Source organism: Centroberyx affinis, unplaced genomic scaffold (assembly GCF_046629955.1).
Source record: "Centroberyx affinis isolate AG114_WGS23_722 - 3 ecotype Tasmania unplaced genomic scaffold, CSIRO-AGI_Caff_v1 ptg000255l_1, whole genome shotgun sequence".
Classification (NCBI taxonomy): domain Eukaryota; kingdom Metazoa; phylum Chordata; class Actinopteri; order Beryciformes; family Berycidae; genus Centroberyx; species Centroberyx affinis.
The window spans coordinates 483947-504182 of NW_027278937.1; the positions used below are offsets into that span (position 1 = coordinate 483947).

At 41.3% G+C, this 20236-nt stretch overlaps 2 protein-coding genes across 4 annotated transcripts in view; both read right to left on the bottom strand.

The window, feature by feature from the left end:
• The window catches only part of stat5a (signal transducer and activator of transcription 5a), a 129373-nt gene extending 128088 nt beyond the window's left edge, over positions 1–1285 (bottom strand). The window contains 1 exon segment of the mRNA XM_071545535.1: positions 1138–1285. Coding sequence (XP_071401636.1) covers positions 1138–1172 — 35 coding nt within the window. The 5' untranslated portion in view covers positions 1173–1285.
• Positions 1286–4088: 2803 nt separating this feature from the next.
• On the bottom strand, positions 4089–19446 carry stat3 (signal transducer and activator of transcription 3 (acute-phase response factor)). 3 transcript variants are annotated; one of them, XM_071545675.1, is made up of 24 exons: positions 19238–19446; positions 15781–15930; positions 14903–15146; positions 14654–14746; positions 14455–14536; positions 14172–14272; positions 12998–13149; positions 12337–12495; positions 12034–12126; positions 11829–11888; positions 11671–11700; positions 11456–11549; positions 11317–11364; positions 11038–11121; positions 10225–10323; positions 9961–10096; positions 9798–9850; positions 9613–9707; positions 8894–9033; positions 8573–8794; positions 8365–8407; positions 7249–7308; positions 5959–6056; positions 4089–5848 (listed from the first exon to the last, which is right to left on the bottom strand). In XM_071545675.1, the coding sequence occupies exons 2-24, from the start codon at positions 15906–15908 to the stop codon at positions 5796–5798; spliced, it is 2367 nt and encodes a 788-aa protein (XP_071401776.1). In that variant the 5' UTR covers positions 15909–15930; positions 19238–19446; the 3' UTR covers positions 4089–5795. The 3 variants fall into 3 exon arrangements, with proteins under 3 accessions (XP_071401776.1, XP_071401793.1, XP_071401784.1); XM_071545692.1 differs by lacking the exon at positions 7249–7308 and having other exon boundaries at positions 8576–8794; XM_071545683.1 differs by lacking the exon at positions 7249–7308 and having other exon boundaries at positions 4092–5848.
• Positions 19447–20236: the final 790 nt, after the last annotated feature.

Genomic DNA, 20236 nt, shown 5'->3' on the forward strand with positions numbered 1-20236 from the left:
AGTTATGCATCACTACAATGTTTTCAGAGGAAGCCGTGGTATCTTTATAATGGTACTTAGTAGTGAGTGACTTATCAGGTATGGCGTCACTATAATATTCCTATAATATTCATACTGTTGCTGTGATATTTGTATACTATCCTTCTAAAATTTATCACAGAATTTGTATTTTTGTTAATGGATATACAGTGCAGTGGGTTATAAGCTATATGCCTGGTATATTCAAATATGTGTGAACACTAAAGCGTGGCAAACATGAAGGCACAGCAGGTAATGACTTCTTCTATCCAGCAGCAGTCAGTCAGGCTTTCACCTGTCAAACTTGTGAAGTATGCTCATTACGCCATTACTGGGCTGCTGAGCGCTGTTACAGTTATCACCATTATAGCCTCTGCCTATACACACACACAAAAAACCTGTCTGCGCCGTCACACAGTATCTTTACAGCCCTATTTCAGCTGATATGTTGAGACTTTGTGCCTTAAGTGGGCTACAATGCAATTACAAGACAGGCAAGGCTGGGAGGGAGGCTTGCCCCTTAGGAAAACGTAATCCTACAATAAATTTACAAATAACAAAGACGCTATGGCAGCAAGTAAGTCCTGATAGGAATATTTCGGTAATAGTGACAGGAGGGGGGAAAAATCGGCTATATAGCATAAAGTAAGGTCACTATAAACTAAACTAATATCACTAATACGGGCACACTATACGTACCTGCAGGAATACTATAGGAATATTATAGTGATACCATAGGAGATTTAAAAAAAAATATCAAAAAGTACGATAAAGACACACTGTAACTATTATTATAGGAATATTATAGGGGTGTTTTCGTTAGGGCTGGGTGCCGAGCCTGTTGATTCAGCAGGGTTAATTAAAAAAAAAAAAAAAGAGAGTAAGAGAGAAAGTGAGGAAACAACTGACAGCAATGACAAACACGCAAATGTCACACACATGCATGCAAACTGGTTCTTGTAGCTTCAGGATAGAGGAGCCGCTACACCGCACTGAACCCACAGCAGTTTGTTTACAAAGCGCTGTCAGAGCATTCTTTCGCAACAGAGCCCATCAGTGAGGAGAGGACCTTCACCCCGCACGCAAACACATGGAAACACGCTCAAGTGTCGCACCTACCGCTGTGGGACGACGGAGGCTGTTGTCCTTTTCATAAAACACAGGGGGGGAAAGGCTGCAGCGGCGCGAGCGACAGGGATCTCTCAGTCAGTCCGTCAGTCGCCTAGTTTCCAACAGTTCGCTGCGCAGTTCACCGCTCACTCTGCCTCGCGCTCTCTCGCTCTCTCTCTCTCTCTCTCTCTCTCTCTCTCTCCCTCTCTGGGTCTCTCACCCTCTGACAAACCGCCCACTTCCGGCGGTTCTGTGTGTGTGTGTGTGTGTGTGTGTGTGTGTGTGTGTGTGTGTGTGTGTGTGTGTGTGTGTGTGTGTGTGTGTGAGGAAAGGAATAACGGGGTAAATTCAGTTCCTCCTGATTTCTCTCAGAGTGATGATTTGGACTAATGCTGGATTCAGGCAAATGGAAGAGGAAGCCTTTACTGACAGGCAATAACAGACACATTATTATTATTATTATTATTATGCTTAGTATCATTATTATTTGACGTAGTAGTAGTAACCTACTACCAGTAGGTAGTAATAGTGGAACAAATAATATTTCATTACTAACATAATATTATTATTATTATTATTATTAATAATAATAATAATAATAATAATAATAATAATAATAATAATAATAATCATAATCATAATCATAATAGGTATAATAAAAATCAAATTATTATTCTTATTATCATCAGGAGTAGTATTAGTATGCCTGATTAGTAGTATGCATATAATTCATAGCCTATAAATAAAGATGAGTACAAATGATGATATTACCAATGATGATTAATTAGCCTACCAATAAAATTGATATAATAAAAACAGCAACAACAACAATAAACAAAATGATAAGCATAAAATAAGGGTCATATCATTATTACTAGCACCTCTCTCCTATCACAAATAATAGGCTAGTGATAAGAAAGTACTAATTACTAATCGGCCTATAATACATTAATAAATAAATAAATAATCTGTCCAGAGAGAGAGAGAGAGAGAGAGAGAGAGAGAGAGAGAGAGAGAGAGAGAGAGGGAGACAGACAGACAGACAGACAGACAGAGCGTGTACTTAAATCACTCCTATAGTTTTTTTCAGGTCATTACATTCAAACTCACTTTGCTGTGACTCGCTGTGATCAAAGGTGTTCTCTGCTGCAGACTGTCTGATTAGATTAAGTCTAATCTAAATCTTCAATCCAACTCGATGAATCGCTTCCAAATCTATTTCTCTCAAACTGGCTCAGAGCGACACCTGGCGGCGCGAGGCCGGGGCTCAATTCAACTGTCGGGTATTTGTATTGTATGTAAATATAGAATCAGGGGTTTATCAGGAGGTAAACCCACCTTATCTCCGTTTACCCGCGTTTTAGAGTTCACCTAACGTTTTAGGCTGATATAAAATATATCTTTATGAGATAAACTGTTATTATTATATGAGGATGGATGGGGGGGGGGGGGCAGAAATTAATACTTTTCTGAAAATGTAATTGATTTTTGTCTTTTTTGCCTTGTGATGTGTAGGATGGTGATAAAATACTTCATATCAACCGTTCCTCTCTATCACGTGACCATTGAGAGAGAGAGAGAGAGAGAGAGAGAGAGAGAGAGAGAGAGAGAGAGAGAGACAGAGAGAGACAGAGAGAGAGAGACAGAGAGAGAGAGAGGTGAACCAGGCCAAATTAATTAGAGGACTGTGCCTGAGGTAACCAGCAGTAAAAGAGAGCCACACAGTTGCCTAGGAGAGACAGAGACAGACAGACAGACATATGCATGTGTTTTTGTGTTTTACTGCATCTTTCTGACCTCACTGATCTCATATCTGGAGGCGACAGAGCCTGGACCAGAATCCAGATACCTGGTTCTGCATGTGCAAGCAGTTATGTGTTGAGTCAGCTACAAACAAAACAAACATAAAAGCAAAAATCATAATTATGATCCAGAGTCCACTTTGCATTTCCATACTGACTGCAGCTTATAACACTCTTCTAGGTGCAGATAACGGTTAGATTTTAGCAAAATGCAACATCTTTAAAAGGAAATTTATGGAATAATTCATCTGTAAACTGCAAAAAGACACACGAGTGAACTTCCATTTTCTCACTTCCCTGTCAGAAAGTCATAATTTATGTACATCAGCACAGTCTTTGGCCATTTATCCCCCCCTCCCCTCTCTCCCTCTCTTCCTCTCTCTCTCTCTCTCTCTTCCCCTCTCTCCGACACACACACACACACACAAACAAACAAGTCCATACATCAGGCACCCTGTTGAAGCTGAATCAATTCTGCAGACTGATTGGCTGCAGGCCAGTCCTGAAGGGTGACAGTTGCTTCCTGAAACAGCTGAGTCAGCAGCTGCTGACGGTAATAGCTGTGCATCTCCACACCCCCTCATCTCCTCAAACCAGTGTGTGTGTGTGTGTGTGTGTGTGTGTGTGTGCACTCATTTCCGATCACAGAGACAAAGATATACACAAGAGAGAGAGTGAGCTAAAGCTGGAGCATTGTAGAGGCCCAGTGATGCAGAACTTGCTTTTTCCTGTCAACACTTGGTACTTACTATAAAGAATGAACGTTTTAAACTATCTCAGTAGTCACATATTTTCCAAAGGACAGTAGAATTAAGGTGAATAGGAATTTCAACAGTCAAAATGTGCTAATGTATGAAACTTTTGTGCAGTATTTCTCACATCTATGTAGAAAATTAACCACAGCAGATGAGGATGTAGTAAAGTTGCGTGCACACACACACACACACACACATCTACAATAATGTCAAATGGGCTTTCCAGAAGTTCATCTTTTTTCACCACAGAAGGTCAGGGAAGGCCAAACATCATGTGTTGAAAGACATGTCATCAAAGGTACTGAGAAAAAAACAGCTGGGTGCATCAAAGTGAAAGGAGGAAGTGGTATTTTCCAGCAATCACAGATCAGCCACAGTCTGCTAGAAAATACCAGGAACAGAGTCTCTTCAGCTTCACCTTCCAGCCGCACTAGCACAGGGGCAGAGTTCAGTCGCGGCTGCAGTTAGTGAATGACTGTGATTAATATGCGATCGATGACATCAGTGGAGGTGTTCTGCTTTACCGTAAATGCCGTATAAAACCAAAAAGATGGGAATATAAAGCATCTGTATAGACTTCATTCACTGACACATCTCCATCAATTGTTAAGAACTTGTATTCAAATCATTGGTCAAATATTGGTTGTCTGTGATCTTTTCTTACTCTTTTAACACTTTAAAATGTGCAGTCCCTGAGCAAACCTGCCATGTTTTTGTATCTTTTAATCAAAAAGTCAAGCGTTAGACCAACAGATCATTCGATTTCTTTTAGTGCTAACTCATTTATTACCTCATTTCAAATAATGAATAGTTACAGCATATTTTACAGAAAAACCTCTTTGACATGATATACAGTGGAGCCACAGAAGAGCATTTCATGAAGTGATGGACAAAGGTGTGGCTTGCATGGTGGAATAACTCAACAATAGGATTTAAATCAACTGCATAACTGTGTACACTCCTCTTCCTCAGAGTGAAATAGCATTCTGTAACATCTATGGTTATTTAATTTAAATAACAGATGCTTGGCCTAAAGTAAATCATACATAAAGTGATTAACTTGTGTTACATAACAGATGATACCAGGTGAATTCAGGCGCTACAAAAACATCCAACTGCAAATTTCAATGGCAAGTGCAATTCACATTATGACAAATTACAGTATTTAAGGGGGCTGACAACAAAAACAAAATAACTCGTCTGTGTCTGCATTGGGATTATACTGCGGATGCAGGAGGCGAGAGAAAATGTCAGGTAATTACTTACAATATTAAGACAAATGACAAGAAAAACGGCTTTCAGACAAATGGCCTTCAGGAGTGACTGAAATTCCTCGTCACTTTGGTCTGTTCTTATCTCTACAGTTTTATAACACATCAGATTTGCTCTGCATCAGCAACGTTCAGTTTGGTGATGGAGGCCATAAAGAAATCATTGTAAAGCAACCGGGACACTGTGGAACACTCATGGTGTCACTTTTGGCAGGGATTACAACAAAGACAAAAATATATAATGTATATATACTGAAAAAGCCCATAAAGTCCATCAATGAAAAGAAAAAAAAAAGAAAAAATAATAATCAGCAGTCAATGTTTAAGCGGCATAGCTTATACAACAATTCTTTACATTTTCTTCTACAAAGAAAAACATGAGTTAATACATGAAATCAAAACCATATTAAAGAGTCAAGAAAGCAAAAATACATTTTTTCAAAAAATAAAATTTCTGATACTTCAAGGTACTTCTTTTCTTTTTTAAAAACATCCACTGGGATGGTGAAGTACTGCATGGGTGTAGGATGCTGCTTAAAATACAACATGTCAGTATCAATTGACAGTTTCTCACACACACACACACACACACACAATAAGCTACCAGTGGACTGTCAAATCCTAAAAATAAGTGGCAATGTCTTTAAAAGAAAAACTTTTAAAATCCTTTAAGTCAATATTGTGTGAAAGAGACACAGGAACAAGACAACTCACTGTACAGGGCAGACTGTGTATCGAGGCAGAGTGAAACCTCCATCACAACATAAAAAACAGTATCCCAAGGGAGATACTTAGGAAAAAGGAGCATGGAAAATACAAACGAACAATTAAAAGTCTCTTCACATAGGTGATGCCACATCAGAGCTCAACTCCATGTCCAAAGTGAGCGAATCTGTGGAAGATATCCAAATACAGGCATTAATATTAGGTCCAGCTCTACAGCATGAGTCTGTGAGTGTGTGTGTGTGTGTGTGTGTGTGTGTGTGTGTGTGTCTGACTAACCCAAGGGTCCTGGATTGGCTTCAGCCTCGTTGTGCATCAGGGAGTCCAGGGTGCGAGGCGACATGGGGAACAGGTCGCTGGTATTTCCAGAGTTTGTGCTGTGGACACACACACACACAAAAAAAAAACAGAAGACAAAAAACACACGTTACACGATGCAAATGGGAATAAGCACCAATGGTCATACACACACTCCCATGTGGGTTCCAGCAGCCATACTGTTCATGTCAGCGTTCGTACTTGCAGTCATCACTACTGTGATAAAATCATTACCAGTAGTCATAAGCCAACAGTCAACTACCAACTTGTGTGTGCGTCAGCAACGTCTTCATCACACTGAGGTTTATCACAAGTATAAAAACTGCGATTCTGCCTCATTAAGCACAGACATCAGTGAGCCTGAGCTTGATTAGTGAAAATGTTACTCCATGAGCCTCATTGTACTCTGAAAGATAATCCAGCCCTCGTGTCAATGCGCAAGTCATCTGTGAAATTCAGCAAAGATGACAGTGGATGAAAGAAGGGACAGAGCTGTGGAGGAATGTCATTAAATATTTAGATCGAAATGCCAAAGTACATTACGAATAGAGAGGAAAGTAGGAAAGACTGGGCAGATGTTGGGTATGCTACATTCTACTATTTTCCCCGCTTCTTTCTTAGGCAGCACCGAGCACATTGACACGCAGGACTGGTGTATTTATCATCTGATTGGTGTTAATGACAGCTACTCTACAGTCCGCCTCAGCAACAGTAGTGGGTTAGAGCAGTGGATTTAGTGGATCGAACAGGCCATGGTTCAGCTGTGAAGTCTTTTCTTCAATGTTAACAGATAATCCATAAAGATATGTACAATAAAAGAAATTGTCAAACTGACATGGCTTTTGCCTGTCTCTCTATTTTTTTTATGGTATTGTGAACCCTTGCAAACCAGAAGGAACTGGAAATTAATTTTTAACTGTAACTGTTGTGCATTAAAATCTGGAATCTGTTACCAAAAGCGTTTTGGACTGTTTAATCCATTCAAATGGATTTGGTTGATGAATTGTGACTAGGAAAGTGACTGTGAAAGAGAGGGTGACCTGAAACAAATGAAAAATTGAATGAAATGGCAGGGAGATGCTCTAGTATTAGGACCAGGCAAAGTGGGCTGTGAGTTGGAAACAAAAACGGGAGTTAGGTCGTTTGGGGGAACTGCACTAATATCCTTTTCCACGCAGCCATCAAACACACAGACAAAGTGAGAGGATGCACACACACACAGCCCTACATGCCACCTCGCCCAGCGCCTACCCTGGGAACGCGCTCCCAAGCAGCTCACTGTCCGGAAAGTCCATGAACACGGAGGGGCACCTACGGAGACAGGTCAGGATCTCACTGAGCAAACCGGGCAGCAACGCCATTAAACCCACCACCACCATCCAGACCACCTGTGGCTAACTGGCCTGTGCATTCACCCCTCTGATCTCAGTGGACCTCAACTCACACTCACCTGTCGCTGGGACTCCAACCTCCTTCCCCTCTCATACAGTTCATCCAATGCAAATACACTACCAGTCAAAAGTTTGTATTTTTCATATTTTAGAATAATAGTAAATATATCAAAACTATGAAATAACACAAATAGAATTAGGTAGTGACCAAAAAAAAGTGTTAAATAAATCAAAACTATCTTATATTTTAGATTCTTTAAACTAGCCGCCCTTTGCCTTGATGGAAAGGCAAAGGCTTTGGAAAGAAGTTCATACATAGGTATCAACTTCACTATTTATATTTGTCTAAGAAACACATTTCAAGCATTTAAGCATAAGCCTTTAGATCAAAATGGCTTCAAGATAATGAAAAACATAGTACATTCAATCAGGTGTGTCCAAATGTTTGACTGGTAGTATATATTTGAGGATGAATCTACAAGTAATTTCTGGTGAGTGTTAAAAAATGTCACATGCCGCAGCGTGTCCACAGACACATGCAGACAGCATCCAGTAATGGATTTTATCTTCGTATTCTCATAATTACTTTTTTGTTTCCCTTGTTTTCTCTCATCCAATTAACTGCTAATGGGTATGTATACAGTTTTAGAGGTTTAGACTCCTCTCACATGGTTCCTCCAGGAAAGATGGTGACTCACAGTGAGCAAGAGTGAAAACAGCTTTGTTCTCAGTCCTTTAAAAGAGTAACACACGAGTCAAAAAAAAAAAGAAGAAAAATTAAACGGGGAAGTGGAGGACGAAACTTGAGCAGGAACTTGCATTGAAAATCTTCTTTCTTTCTGAGAAAAACAAGACGGGGGCCTCGCAACAGCCAATAATATGAGTTCATATATGCGGAGATTCACCGAGTGGCATGAGATGTCCTTCCAGTAAATATGGATGACTTTAAGATGAGGGAGGAGAAACAGATACTTACGGGGTAACGCAGATGAATTTCGTCTTCAAGTATGGCTGAATAGCTGTTGGAAATAAAAACAAAAACACAAAACTGTTATTAACCCTTCCCATTAAAACATTTGGCTAAAATTACTGACCCCAATCAAGAAATGACATGTGTACCAAGCAAAATGTGTTGTTTCTTTTAAACGGGAAAGATCCCATGGGCGTACGAGGCAATGACTTACTGCTCATAGGGTCTCCTCCCATCTCAGGCTCCGGAGCGGCTTCTGGCCGGCAGTACTTCCCGAAGGCTTCCTCTTTGGGGATTTCAGGGAAGAGGTAGACGAGCGGAGAAACCAGGATGTTGGTGGCGTCCATGATCTTGTAGCCCATGATGATCTCAGCGAAGGACATGCTGTTGAGCTGCTGCTTGGTGTAGGGCTCCACTGACTGGATCTGGGTCTTTCCTACAACACACAAGGAAGCCCAGTGTCACAACAGCAAAAACTCCAGCATCCTGAAAATGGCGCAAGACAGAAAAACACATTGACTCTCGACTTCCTCACCGTTGATGTCCTTCTCCACCCAGGTAAATGTGATGCCCCCCTCCTTGCTGCTCTCACTGAAGCGCAGCAGGAAGGTGCCAGGAGGCTTTGGACTCAGGATGGCTCTCTCCCTCTCCTTACTGATGAAGCCCATGATATACCTGTAGAAAGGCAACAAAAAGTTTTAAAAAATCATGAGCAAACTCTTAAAAGGATGGTCAACCCAGTTAAAAATGTTAATTTTATTATTTAGCATCACTCCCGAGTACTATGTTCATCATCCACCAAGATTTGAGCATTTCTAACATTCAATAACTGTAATAAAATGGAACTTTTGGGTGTTGCATTTTCTATAGTGTTACAGTTCTGGGCGTTTTCTGCCCTTTGGTCAAGCAAGGTTCACTCTACACTGGAGAGAGAGAGCAGCAGCTCCTCAGCAGCCGAACTTGATAAATTCCAAACCTTTTACACAAAACATACCTCTGTTAGTTCAATCTAGTTGTAACTAAAACATACATTGTACTGGCATGCAGAAATCCTGACTGTTAGCCAGGATTAGCCTCTGCTCTTATCAGGGCTCAATACTACTGTTGCCATAAGAGCTCAGAATATGAACTGCATGTCATGAACCCTCTCCAATATGGACGGCAGCCAGCAGCCATTCCAGTGACCGCTGGGGGAGTGTCCCCGAGTCCCGGCGGCGTTCAAGTCAAGACTGTAAACACAGCACGACCTCTCACCCTTCATTCCACAGTGCCAGGATGTACTTCTTCACCAGGTCAATAATGTTGTCCAGCCACACCCAGAAGGAGAAGCCTTTGCCAGCCATGTTTTCCTGGGAAGGGAAAGGAAAAATTAGCTCGACCTGAAGCTGCACAATGGCAGGATGGCAGACTGAATCATGAGTGATGAGTAGGTGACATACCTTGCAGAACTTGGCCCAGGTGATCTGACAGCCGGAGTAGTTGACGCAAGGCCCTGGATGCACAACAACAGCATTAATATCACACATTAACATAGGATGCAGTAAGATAATGCGAATGGACAGTCTTGAGCATCAGTGGAGACTTTCAGGCATGTCGTCTCACCTAGTAACTTCTCAGCCAGCGTGGTGAGCTGCTCGATGGTCAGGCCTCTCTTGGTGGTGGACGAGAACTGCCAGCTGAGCACCTCAGCCACCTGGTCCCACGTCCCTACTGGAGGCTTGGTGAAGAAGTTCACATTCTGCACAAAGAGACACACAAAATGTATCAAACCATCTCCTTTTTAAATCAAAGCTACAATCGAAATGTGTAGCACCAAGATTTCAGCAGCCGAGTTCAGCTACACTCCACCAGGGGGTGCTGTCTTACCTTGGGGTGGTTGGTGAGCATGTTGTACCACAGGATGGAGGCCCAGGCGTTGGGCATCTGGCAGATGTTAGAAATGACGACCACTGGCAGGGAGTGAGTCTACACCAACAGAAACAAAAGAAAACTTCAGTATGATCTATGTTTCGTTCTCTTTCCAAATCCTTTCAGAAATTGACTTTCTGCTTCTTCTAGCGTGTGTTTGTCCATTTGAGTGTTTATCCTCGTAATAGGACTTCTGGAGCAATTCCTCCCGCCTAAGTGAGGCTGATTAGAGAAGATTAAACATGAATACTCTCTCTTCACCGTTTTGCTACATCTGAACACAGACACCCGACACACAAATATGCATGAGTAACATTATCCTTTAGTTACTGTGCCAACAACATGTAAATAACCTTGGCTAATAAGCTAAAGTGTTTTTGGCTGTATTGGTGGCATGTTTACACAGACGCTGTATTGTTCCTAACCAGACAAATTCTTCCTGTGTCACAACAAGGCCAGGCTGTGGCACTGATGGTGGGGTAACTGGGGACACGTCAGTGGGTGGGTTGATGAGCACTGCAATGAATGAGGAACCTCTTTGATTACAAGCTCATCTACATGCTGTGGAGATGCCACTCTGGGGGAAGCCGTGAGCCTGGAGGTTCAGTATGATACTGACTCATTCATCTAGATTGTGTAGTTTTGCTTTCTGATTTACTGACCGAAATAGATTTTTATTACTTGATCGAGTTCTTATGTGGCATTACACTTAAGAAACTGATAATACAGAGAAACTTCTCACAGTCCATGACACTGAGAATTGATCCTCACCTCCAGATCGATCTTCAGGCCTTGGTGGTAGACCTCTGTCTCAAAGGTGATAAGGTGGAGCTCTTCTGTGACGATCAGAGAAGCCTAGAGAAAAAAAACTTTGGTCAGACCTCTATTGAATCGATAAAAATTTTACTGCATGTGTTGCTCCTGTCTATCAGAGCTCATGAAAGAAGTTCATTACATAAGTTAAAACTGTTAACTGTACAGCCTTCTACATAGAATATCTGCTCTCTCAACACGCATTACACCATGACAAGCGTTAGAAATAGTTCTCACATCGCTATTGGTCCGGCCGCCATTACCACACCTCTGCTCTCTCAGGGTCTGCAACAGACAGGAAGTCAGCAGTCAAGCAGGCTATTATCGAACAAGTTCATCATTGTCAACTATAAATTGTTTTACCTCTCTAACTCACCAAGTGTTTAAACTCAGCTGACAGGCTGCCATTGTTGGATTCCTCCATATTCATAACTTTTGTGTTGGTGCCCAGGATGTTAAACTTCCGGGACCTAAGAATATCAAGGTATGGCAGAAAGAGGGAGTTATTGACAGCCTCTACACAATATAAATGCTCAAGACTTGAAATACTGAAGAAAAGCAAGAGTAGCAAGAGCATTCTGAAAATCTTACCCTCGAATAGCAGCCACATCCCCCGATTCCCTGAAAAATAAATAGTTTAAAATCAGTGAAGTGGAACTTTCTTTGGGAGCAGAGCATGCAAGATCTTGAGCCATGTGCATGTCTCTGACTGACTCATAAAAAGTGTTAGAAACTTAGGAATAACTCACTTGTCAATGCAAACTTTAATCTTCAGCTGGTAATTGAGTTCAGGAAACTTGACCAGTAACCTGGAAAAGTAAAAGAGAAACCAATGCATACATTAGTCCTTGCCCTCCTCATTTGTATGGAATGCCCATCAGGTTTCCATTAAAGGGTATTAAATTATGTATTTGGTTGCTGCTATACACAAAGTTGCAGAAGCCTGTATCTTACCTGACTTTGTTGGTGAACTGCACTCCTGTTTTGATGACCAGTGGTCTGTCCGGATGCATGGGCATACAAGGTTGTCGTTCAACCACAAAAGCACTAGAACACAGAATGGGTTGTATTTCAGAGCGGAGTTTCCAGCAAACATCGTAATAACACCATTTGTCAAAGCTGGTGAGAACATCTAGATTACACAAAAGTGTCTGATGAATATTTAATGCGATGGAAGCCCATATCCAGGAATCTGTGGTGTCAAGCCATTAGCGAAAATGTGTTTGGGTAGATGCACAGAGGGGTTTCAACACACACCTCTTCATCAGGTTTCTGAACAAGTCCACGATCTTCTCCTCCAGGGCGGGCCGGTGCTGGATGATGGGGTCTCCTTTGTAGGACACCTTCTGCTGCAGCTCCTCCAGCTTCTTGATCTGCTGACGGATCTGGAGCTGGGACTCAGCCAGGGATGTGATCCTGGTCAGGAAATTACATTCAATTTGAGTCAAATGTCCTGGAAGAAGTAGTTACGGATCATGCCTCTAGCTGGTTATATCGACTGATTGTGAGGGTGTCAGGAGAGTGGAGCATATTACAGCAAAGAAATGCTTTAGTTTATGTCTTTCTAGATGGTGGTGGATCGCAAAAAGGAAAAGTAGGGCTGTATAATTATGGTTTAAAGGATAATCCTGATTATTTTTCTACATATTATTGATCACGATTTTTAATAATGATTATGAGTTTTGATGATTTGAGGAACAAAATGATTTTACTGCACTTTTGGCAGCTTATATCAACACCATTCACCATTTTCAGCTACAATGGACGTTCTAAATGACATTAAATGTTTCAATATTGCCGATAGGTCAATCTTATACAATTATTAACTGTGGAAACTACAATCAAGCTATCCCATCATAAGCAATTAACTGTGCAGCCTTGAGGAAAAGTTTGTTTTCCCCTGGTAGAGCTGGGTTACCATGTCTCCAGGCGGTCCAGGCAGATGTTGGGCGGTCCTCCAATACAGGCAATCTGCTGCCTCCGCTTCCAGTCAGCCAGTTCTTCGTCTGTCAGGTTCTTCTGAACAAAGTCCATGGCGGTCAGCAGGCCTCCCATCTCCGTCACAATTTGCTACAAGAGATAACCAGCATGGTGTAAATCAACCAAGATGATAATTACAGTAACGTCACTCTTTCTCCTGTAGGAGCCCCCCTCCCTCTGGAACAAGCTTCCTGCCATCGTCAAGTAATGAGACCCCGATTCGGTTTTTAAATGCAGACTTAGGACCCAGGTATTCAGCACAGGCTACAACTTTACAGGGTGCTACGTGTAGCATTTTTAAACATCAATATATCATAGTAAAATTAATTATAATTAATATAGTATATTTAGTATAATTAATATGAACAAATGAGTCCATGGTTGAGATGATTGGTAGCTTCATCTCACGCCAGTAGTTAGTACTAGTGTTTCTCAAAATTAAGGTTTCCCATTGGTTCCTCTCGCAAAGAGAATGCTGCTATTTTTCCCAAATCCGCCTCCCTGGCATCGCTCTGCATGCATTTGTTTACATTTTCCTTCAGATGATAAACATGCTGTATGAGTGAGCCTTTCACTCATTCCACTTTTTGCCACTGCAAGAAACTCTTCAAGTTTTAGCTCCATTTGCACTGGAAGAACAGCTCCCTCTTCCAGTTTTGAGACATAAAACAATCCTATTCACCATCCAATTTCCTATCAAATCTGAACCGGTGGCACACAATGTAAAATGCAGTGTAGAAGCCGGCAGAGGATGCCAATCTTGTCTGCGAAGGTCTCATTTGTTTACAGTAATTATACTAATGTCTCAAAGTTAATGTGGTAATCATTTATTATGAATCATTTATTATCTATCGTCATTTAATGTCATTTTATCAGCTACTCATTTGTTTCTCCTTTGACGATTTAAGTCTGCTACTCAAACATACATGTGGGCACAAGCACACACACGCATACCTGAACGGCCATTTCTTTGAGTTTATGATGTAGTTGTTCTTTCTTGTTTTAATTATCATTGCATTTATCTATTGTTGTGTCTTTTGTTTTCTGCAAAGCACTTCATGACAGTCCTGTGTGTTTAAGTTCCTTCAATCTGTGTTTTTGACTCGACTCACCCTCCTCAGCTGGTCCAGGGCACTGAGCATCTGTTCCAGCTGGGCCATCTTCTGTCTGGTAGCAGCTGCCTGGCTATTTCCATTCAGGTCCTGGGACAACTCTGAACAAAGACAGGCGGGACATGTCAGTGAGCCAAGAAATTGGATGCGTTTAATCTATTCCAAAAAGGTTAGGTGTCACAAAATCCTTTTATCAATGCTTATCTGAGCACAGACAAAGTTAAAATGTTTCCAATAGACCAATATCACTGCTAAACCTGCTAAAAGACTGCTAAAACCATACCTCCTTGGCTTTTCAGTGTCTTGTAATTGAAATCAAAGTCATCCTGTAGGTTCTCAAGCATTTTCATCTTCTGTTCCATATCCTGGAGAAGAACAGATGATACTTTGCATATTTATGATAAGACATATACACACATTTAAACAGCGTGACTATTCTTTATATTACATGTTTAGCCAGTGTCAATGTCATTGAAGCTCACCTGCACCCTCTTCCTGATGTCTTGGAGGTTGTGCTCCAGGATCTGCTGCTTCTCCGTCACCACCGTCCCAGTGGGATGGGCGGTCTGGCCATCCTACAGGGGAATGATAAACATGCTGATATTTAGTACGCTGCATCGCCCATCAGTGTCTATATTAATAATTAAAAGTTATGTGAGTTGGTTTGAATGCTACACCATATCAAATTCATGGACTGAAGTCTACAGATAGGGTGGTGCAGTGTTCCCTACCTGCGCAGCAGTAGTGGCTGTCTGCAGCAGCCTCTGCTCCTCCCACAGACAGCGGGCCACAATGCGGGCGATATCCATGGGCTTCTCCAAGTATTTGCTCTGCAGATGCTGCTTAATCCTGCGCAGGTTGTGCTGATAAAGTACATTATTCTCCTGCAGGAAACGGCTATACTGCTGGTCTATCTCCCCCAAGAGGTTGTGGAACACCAGTGTGGCATGCGACTCTTTACTGGCAGCGTAGGCCCTAGAGAAGGAAAAGAAAAGGTGATCAGAATACTAGTTTGGCACAAGATATGATTCATGGGGGGGAATGGCGATTTCTAATTAACTTCCAGAGTTGGCAAAGGGTCAGTTCTGACTGACTACGCAACCCAGAGAATTGTTTGGAGAAAAAAATAACAAGCCATCTCTGGATTTCTTTTCCTCTCATCTTTATTACTACTTGACAGTGTCTTCATCCAGACCGCTCATGCTGGCATAGCATGCTTAAAGTGAAACAAAGAGAAGCAAAAAGCTATGCTATCCGACAGCATCAGAATGCTTGAGATAAAATCTTCCCCTGGGCATTTGTATTTGGCAAAAGGCCTCATCTCTGAAAGCTTAACAGGTGCAAATTTGGAATATGTACAATATCCACATAATGGTGTCATGAGGAAGAAAATCGCTCTTTGTCTGGCAAGCTATTAGCAAGTCATGGTAAGTGGCTCTCTGCCAGTACATCTAGGCTATATGACTACTACTCTCCTCAAAATTACACATAGAAAATGCACCTTTGTTAGGTCTGAAGGGAGTGGAGGATAAATGCAATTTAATGAAAAGATAACAATTTTATCCAACGGTTAAAACAAAATGTTTTAATATTTCTTTACGATACCCACCAGTCCTGGCTCTCGATCCAGGGGGCAAGGAACTGTCGCAGCTCCATGGGGAAACTGTCGCTGTACAGGTGGTAGAGCTGCTCCAGATACCTGGTCTCCAGCTGCTGTAACTGGTTCCACTGCGCCATCCTGACTTGCGCCTCGTCAGCCCTGCACAATCAGAGGTAGGCAATAACATGAAGAAAATAACATGCCCATAGGATGTCTTCAGGCATTACAAACCACAGCGCAACATGTCTTACTAGAATAACTATCACACTGGCCAAAGAGAAACAGCTAGCTGTCAGGTTTTGCCTGCTTTCACAGGAAACTTCAAAAGCCAAGGAGAAAACGATGACAGGCTGACGGGAGGCCTCCTATTTAGCACAGTAACTTCCTGTTCAACGAAACACACCGCCTCCTCCAAGAAATATACAACATGAACCGCTGTCACCTCGATAAGCAGATAGGAGTCAATGCTCTTTGGCTGAGCTTTATTCACTAGAAACAATGAAGAGCACGCTGACTTTTCTTTTCTTGGTTGTTGTTGATGAGGAAAAGCTATGCTAGGTATAGATTTGAAATACTATAGACTTCTTTTTATTTTTTATTTAAACTTTATTTAACCAGGCAAGTCATTAAGAACAAATTCTTATTTACAATTGCGACTTCTGAGCACAAGAGGGTTTGCTTATTTTTATTTTTTATTTGTATTTTTATAATATAGACCATTATTCTGAGGAACACAATGCTACTTGGATAATATACTCTCATTTAATCCTCACTCAACTGCTTTCAGAGACAATTGTTGTCTATCAGCCCCAAATGGCAGCATCTGCCAACCCTCTCATCTTACCAACAGCAGGCTGTATCGTTCCCTAGAGGCTCCAGACTAACAATGATCACAGACACTGAGGAAGCCCAACAGAGAAATGTCTCCTCTAGCCTTCATATAAAATGGCAGAGTACATTTTTTCAACTGAAGCCTCTCACTAACCCGATCTTTTATTGTTGCATTATGGCCTAAACTCTGAAGTGTTCACTTGTACAATAACTTTGCATGATGATGAGTCAGACATACTGAAACTAGATTAAAAAAAAACTAGAATCAGTGCTTTCTGTTTCCTAAAGCAACACCAAAAGACTTTTAAAGGTACACCTTTGACAATGCTAGAAAAAAACCCCAACTGATTATTTGCATTAGTGCTGAATCTACACCTATGTCCATGTCTCAGTGTCAGTCATGCTGTGGGCTACTTGATGAATTATTTTGTGTACATTACTATTTATTATTTATCTTATTATTATCTTTATTATTATCTATTCTTCAGGTTTCATCCAAATCATGGCACTGGGTCAAAGCAACCACAAGTATTTAGTCATAACAGTGAATTCTCAATGACATCACACATGGTGAGGGTTTTTTTTTTTTTTAGGGACATAAATCCTCTCACAAACGTGGCACAGTTCCCATCTGATCCCCCTTCCTCTTTCACCGATATATATGAAACAGGTACATCTCTGCAGTGTAAATTTCTGTGCATGTAGAAACCATAAGAGGATCGCAGCACAGAGCAGCTGAGTCATCATCATATGTGCTAGACTACTTTCCTTTCAGTTTTCACCATCTGAATTACTTGCTTCTGCTATTATACAACAATTTTCATTTGGCAGCGTTACTTCTGCTAAAAGAGCTCGCAATGGATCCATAATTACAAACAGTATCTCAATGTATTATTATTTCTATGATAAACTGTAGGCTACCAGACTAGCCAAAGACAAATGGAGGCCAACAGGCTCGTAAAACGTCAGTTGTGAAACTTCCTTGTGCAATGTGACCCATATAGGGTAATATATTTCCACTATCTATCATGTCTTCTTCCTATGTATTGTGCAAAAACCTACTGACCCATAAACTCATCACCAAAAACCAACTGGTTGGACTGCGCTGCTAAATGGCAGAGACCCTCTGTGATAACTCAGCAGGATTATCAATAACACAGCTGTACAGTCACAGAAGTACCACAAAACCATTTTATTATTATTATATGTAGGCTAGTAGTAGTATTAGCATATGTCTGTTGGTTCCTGATGTGACAAATATAATTGCTTCATACCACACCAATCCTAACAACCAATCAGTCTCATCAAAGCTCATTTGGATGTAGAAGCTCAAACAAAGCTATTGTCAATTAAGCAGCTCCTAAATTTGTCTCTAGGTGATATATTACAGATTAGAGCCTTGGTAGATACTTGGGAGAGATGTGTGCATTCACTGATACGGTTCAAAGTGTGTAAGGTAGATATTTCATAATGTGAACTGTGTATCTTTGTCTGACTCCAGTCCATCCATAATTTTGGAGTCTCCAGAGTGTTGAAAGTCTCTCTAAAGGTCAGAGAGGAGGAATGACTGTAGGAACCTGACTTTTGACGTGAAACCTGCCAGGCCAGACATGTGTGTGCTGCTGGCCCAGTTTCCAAAGCTCACAGGTCATGTTCAACTGACACTAAAGTACAAAGTGATTCCTGAAAACATGCCATTGGTATACCTGGAAGTATTTCCTTGAAAAAACAATAACCATGCCAAGTTTTCACTTTAATGGCCACTGCATCAAATGTCATGCTGATGCCAAGAAAAATAGTCCAGTGTATACAGCTGAACAAGGTAGTTATCTACTTCATGAGGTGACAACAGTGTAGTAAACAAAACACCATTTCACTATGACTAGACAACAGCATGGCTGAACTAAAGGTAATGTTTTGAAAATTCAATCTGATGCTGCCATGAAAGAAAAAACACCAAAAAAAAAAGAGGATTCCTCCACTAAACCCTGACTGAGAAATGTTTGGGACCCACTTCTGAGTTAAATCTGTGAGTGTGTGTCAGGGTCAGAGAAATTAAAATGGAATAAAAGATGAAATCCAGGTGCACGGTGTCAGACATGTTGGCCTGCAGCTGGGAAGAAGATGGGCGTGACAAATAAAGACAAACATAAAACAATGACCTATATTCCACTGCGTCCAGTGTAGCATGGCAGCCACGTTTACTTTGATATTCAGCAGTTTGAGCTACACCTTAGCCGTATTAGACAACTGATAAAAGTGTGCTGGGTCATCATAAAATCATCCACATCATCAAATAGAAAAACACGAAGAGACCAGGCATCTTTGGCACAAGTGACAAATCGTGTCAGAACCCATACGGCCCGAGCAAAACGGTATATCTCTATATATGAAGATAGGTAATAAAACTTTAATCACTTATGTAACCGTGACGTAGGAGGGGGATTCTCTAATATGAGTGTTCACACGCTGCTGCAATCACAATTCACGTTACACCACGAATAACTGAACTAGCAATACATCATTGTAACATACTGCGCAATTATATTGATGTAACATCCTTTGCCTCAGGTCCGAAATGGGAAATAAACGTTAAAAGCAGAAACAAGAAAACGATAACTTTATAACCGCTTACCTGGCTCGTCGCTGCTACTTTGGAAAGTTTGTCAGGAAAAATATGATAGCTGTCAATATCGGAAAATCTCTGACAAAAGCAGCCGATGAGTATTTCGCCGAAACTAAAAAAAAAAACACGACAAGAGCGAGGGAGATGACTCAATAAGAAAGCAACAATGTCTCTCCTCGCCGACACGGAGACCACTTCTCTAAAGCTCACACAGAAGGTGTTTTTTTTTTTTTTTTTTTTCAACCCATCCCCTGCCCTGCACTGCAGCCGATCCAGCCAGACAAACTCCATGAATTGGTTTATTGACACGCCAGGAAGCCAATAGTAGTCGGGATCTTCCCCACTAGCCAATCAGAGTGGAGCATATCACCCGGAGAGGCGGGGCGTAGAGGCAAAGGTTGGTTGAGCGCGTCGTGTTTACTGCTGTCGCAACTGCGCTGTTCCCCCACGGCAGCCCTCCCTTCCCCGGGACGTGAGGGGAAGCCCGCGTTCCTATTGGCGACGGAGGGAGGGGGTTCTCCTCGACGGAACAGCCAGCCTGGAAGTCATCTGAATTACTGGCAGCAGCTACGTCATCAAGAGTTTAATAACACCAATACAGTATTGACCTACTCTTAATCAGTATTCCTGTCGCTGCTCTACCCAAGGCTGTAGGTGGACCGTATAAAAAAAAAAAAAACTTCACTTCACATTAGCAAATTGGAAATAAAACAACAACTTGTGGATCATATACGTCGACATCAATTAGTTTATGTGGTGGGAAATGTAATTAATGGGAATACCATGACATCCAGACCAGTGGGTGATCTTCATAAGGCAAACAACCACCAATATACACAAAAGTCAATGATGTTTTCAGTTTTTATAAAATCCGTAATTTCCATATAACCCAAAGGACATCAGTTTGATACTACATATTATGATAAAATCATTATAATATTCCTTTTACTACGACAAAGGTGTGTGAATAGGAAAGTTGGCGTTCAAGTAATCAGGCACACTTGTAAA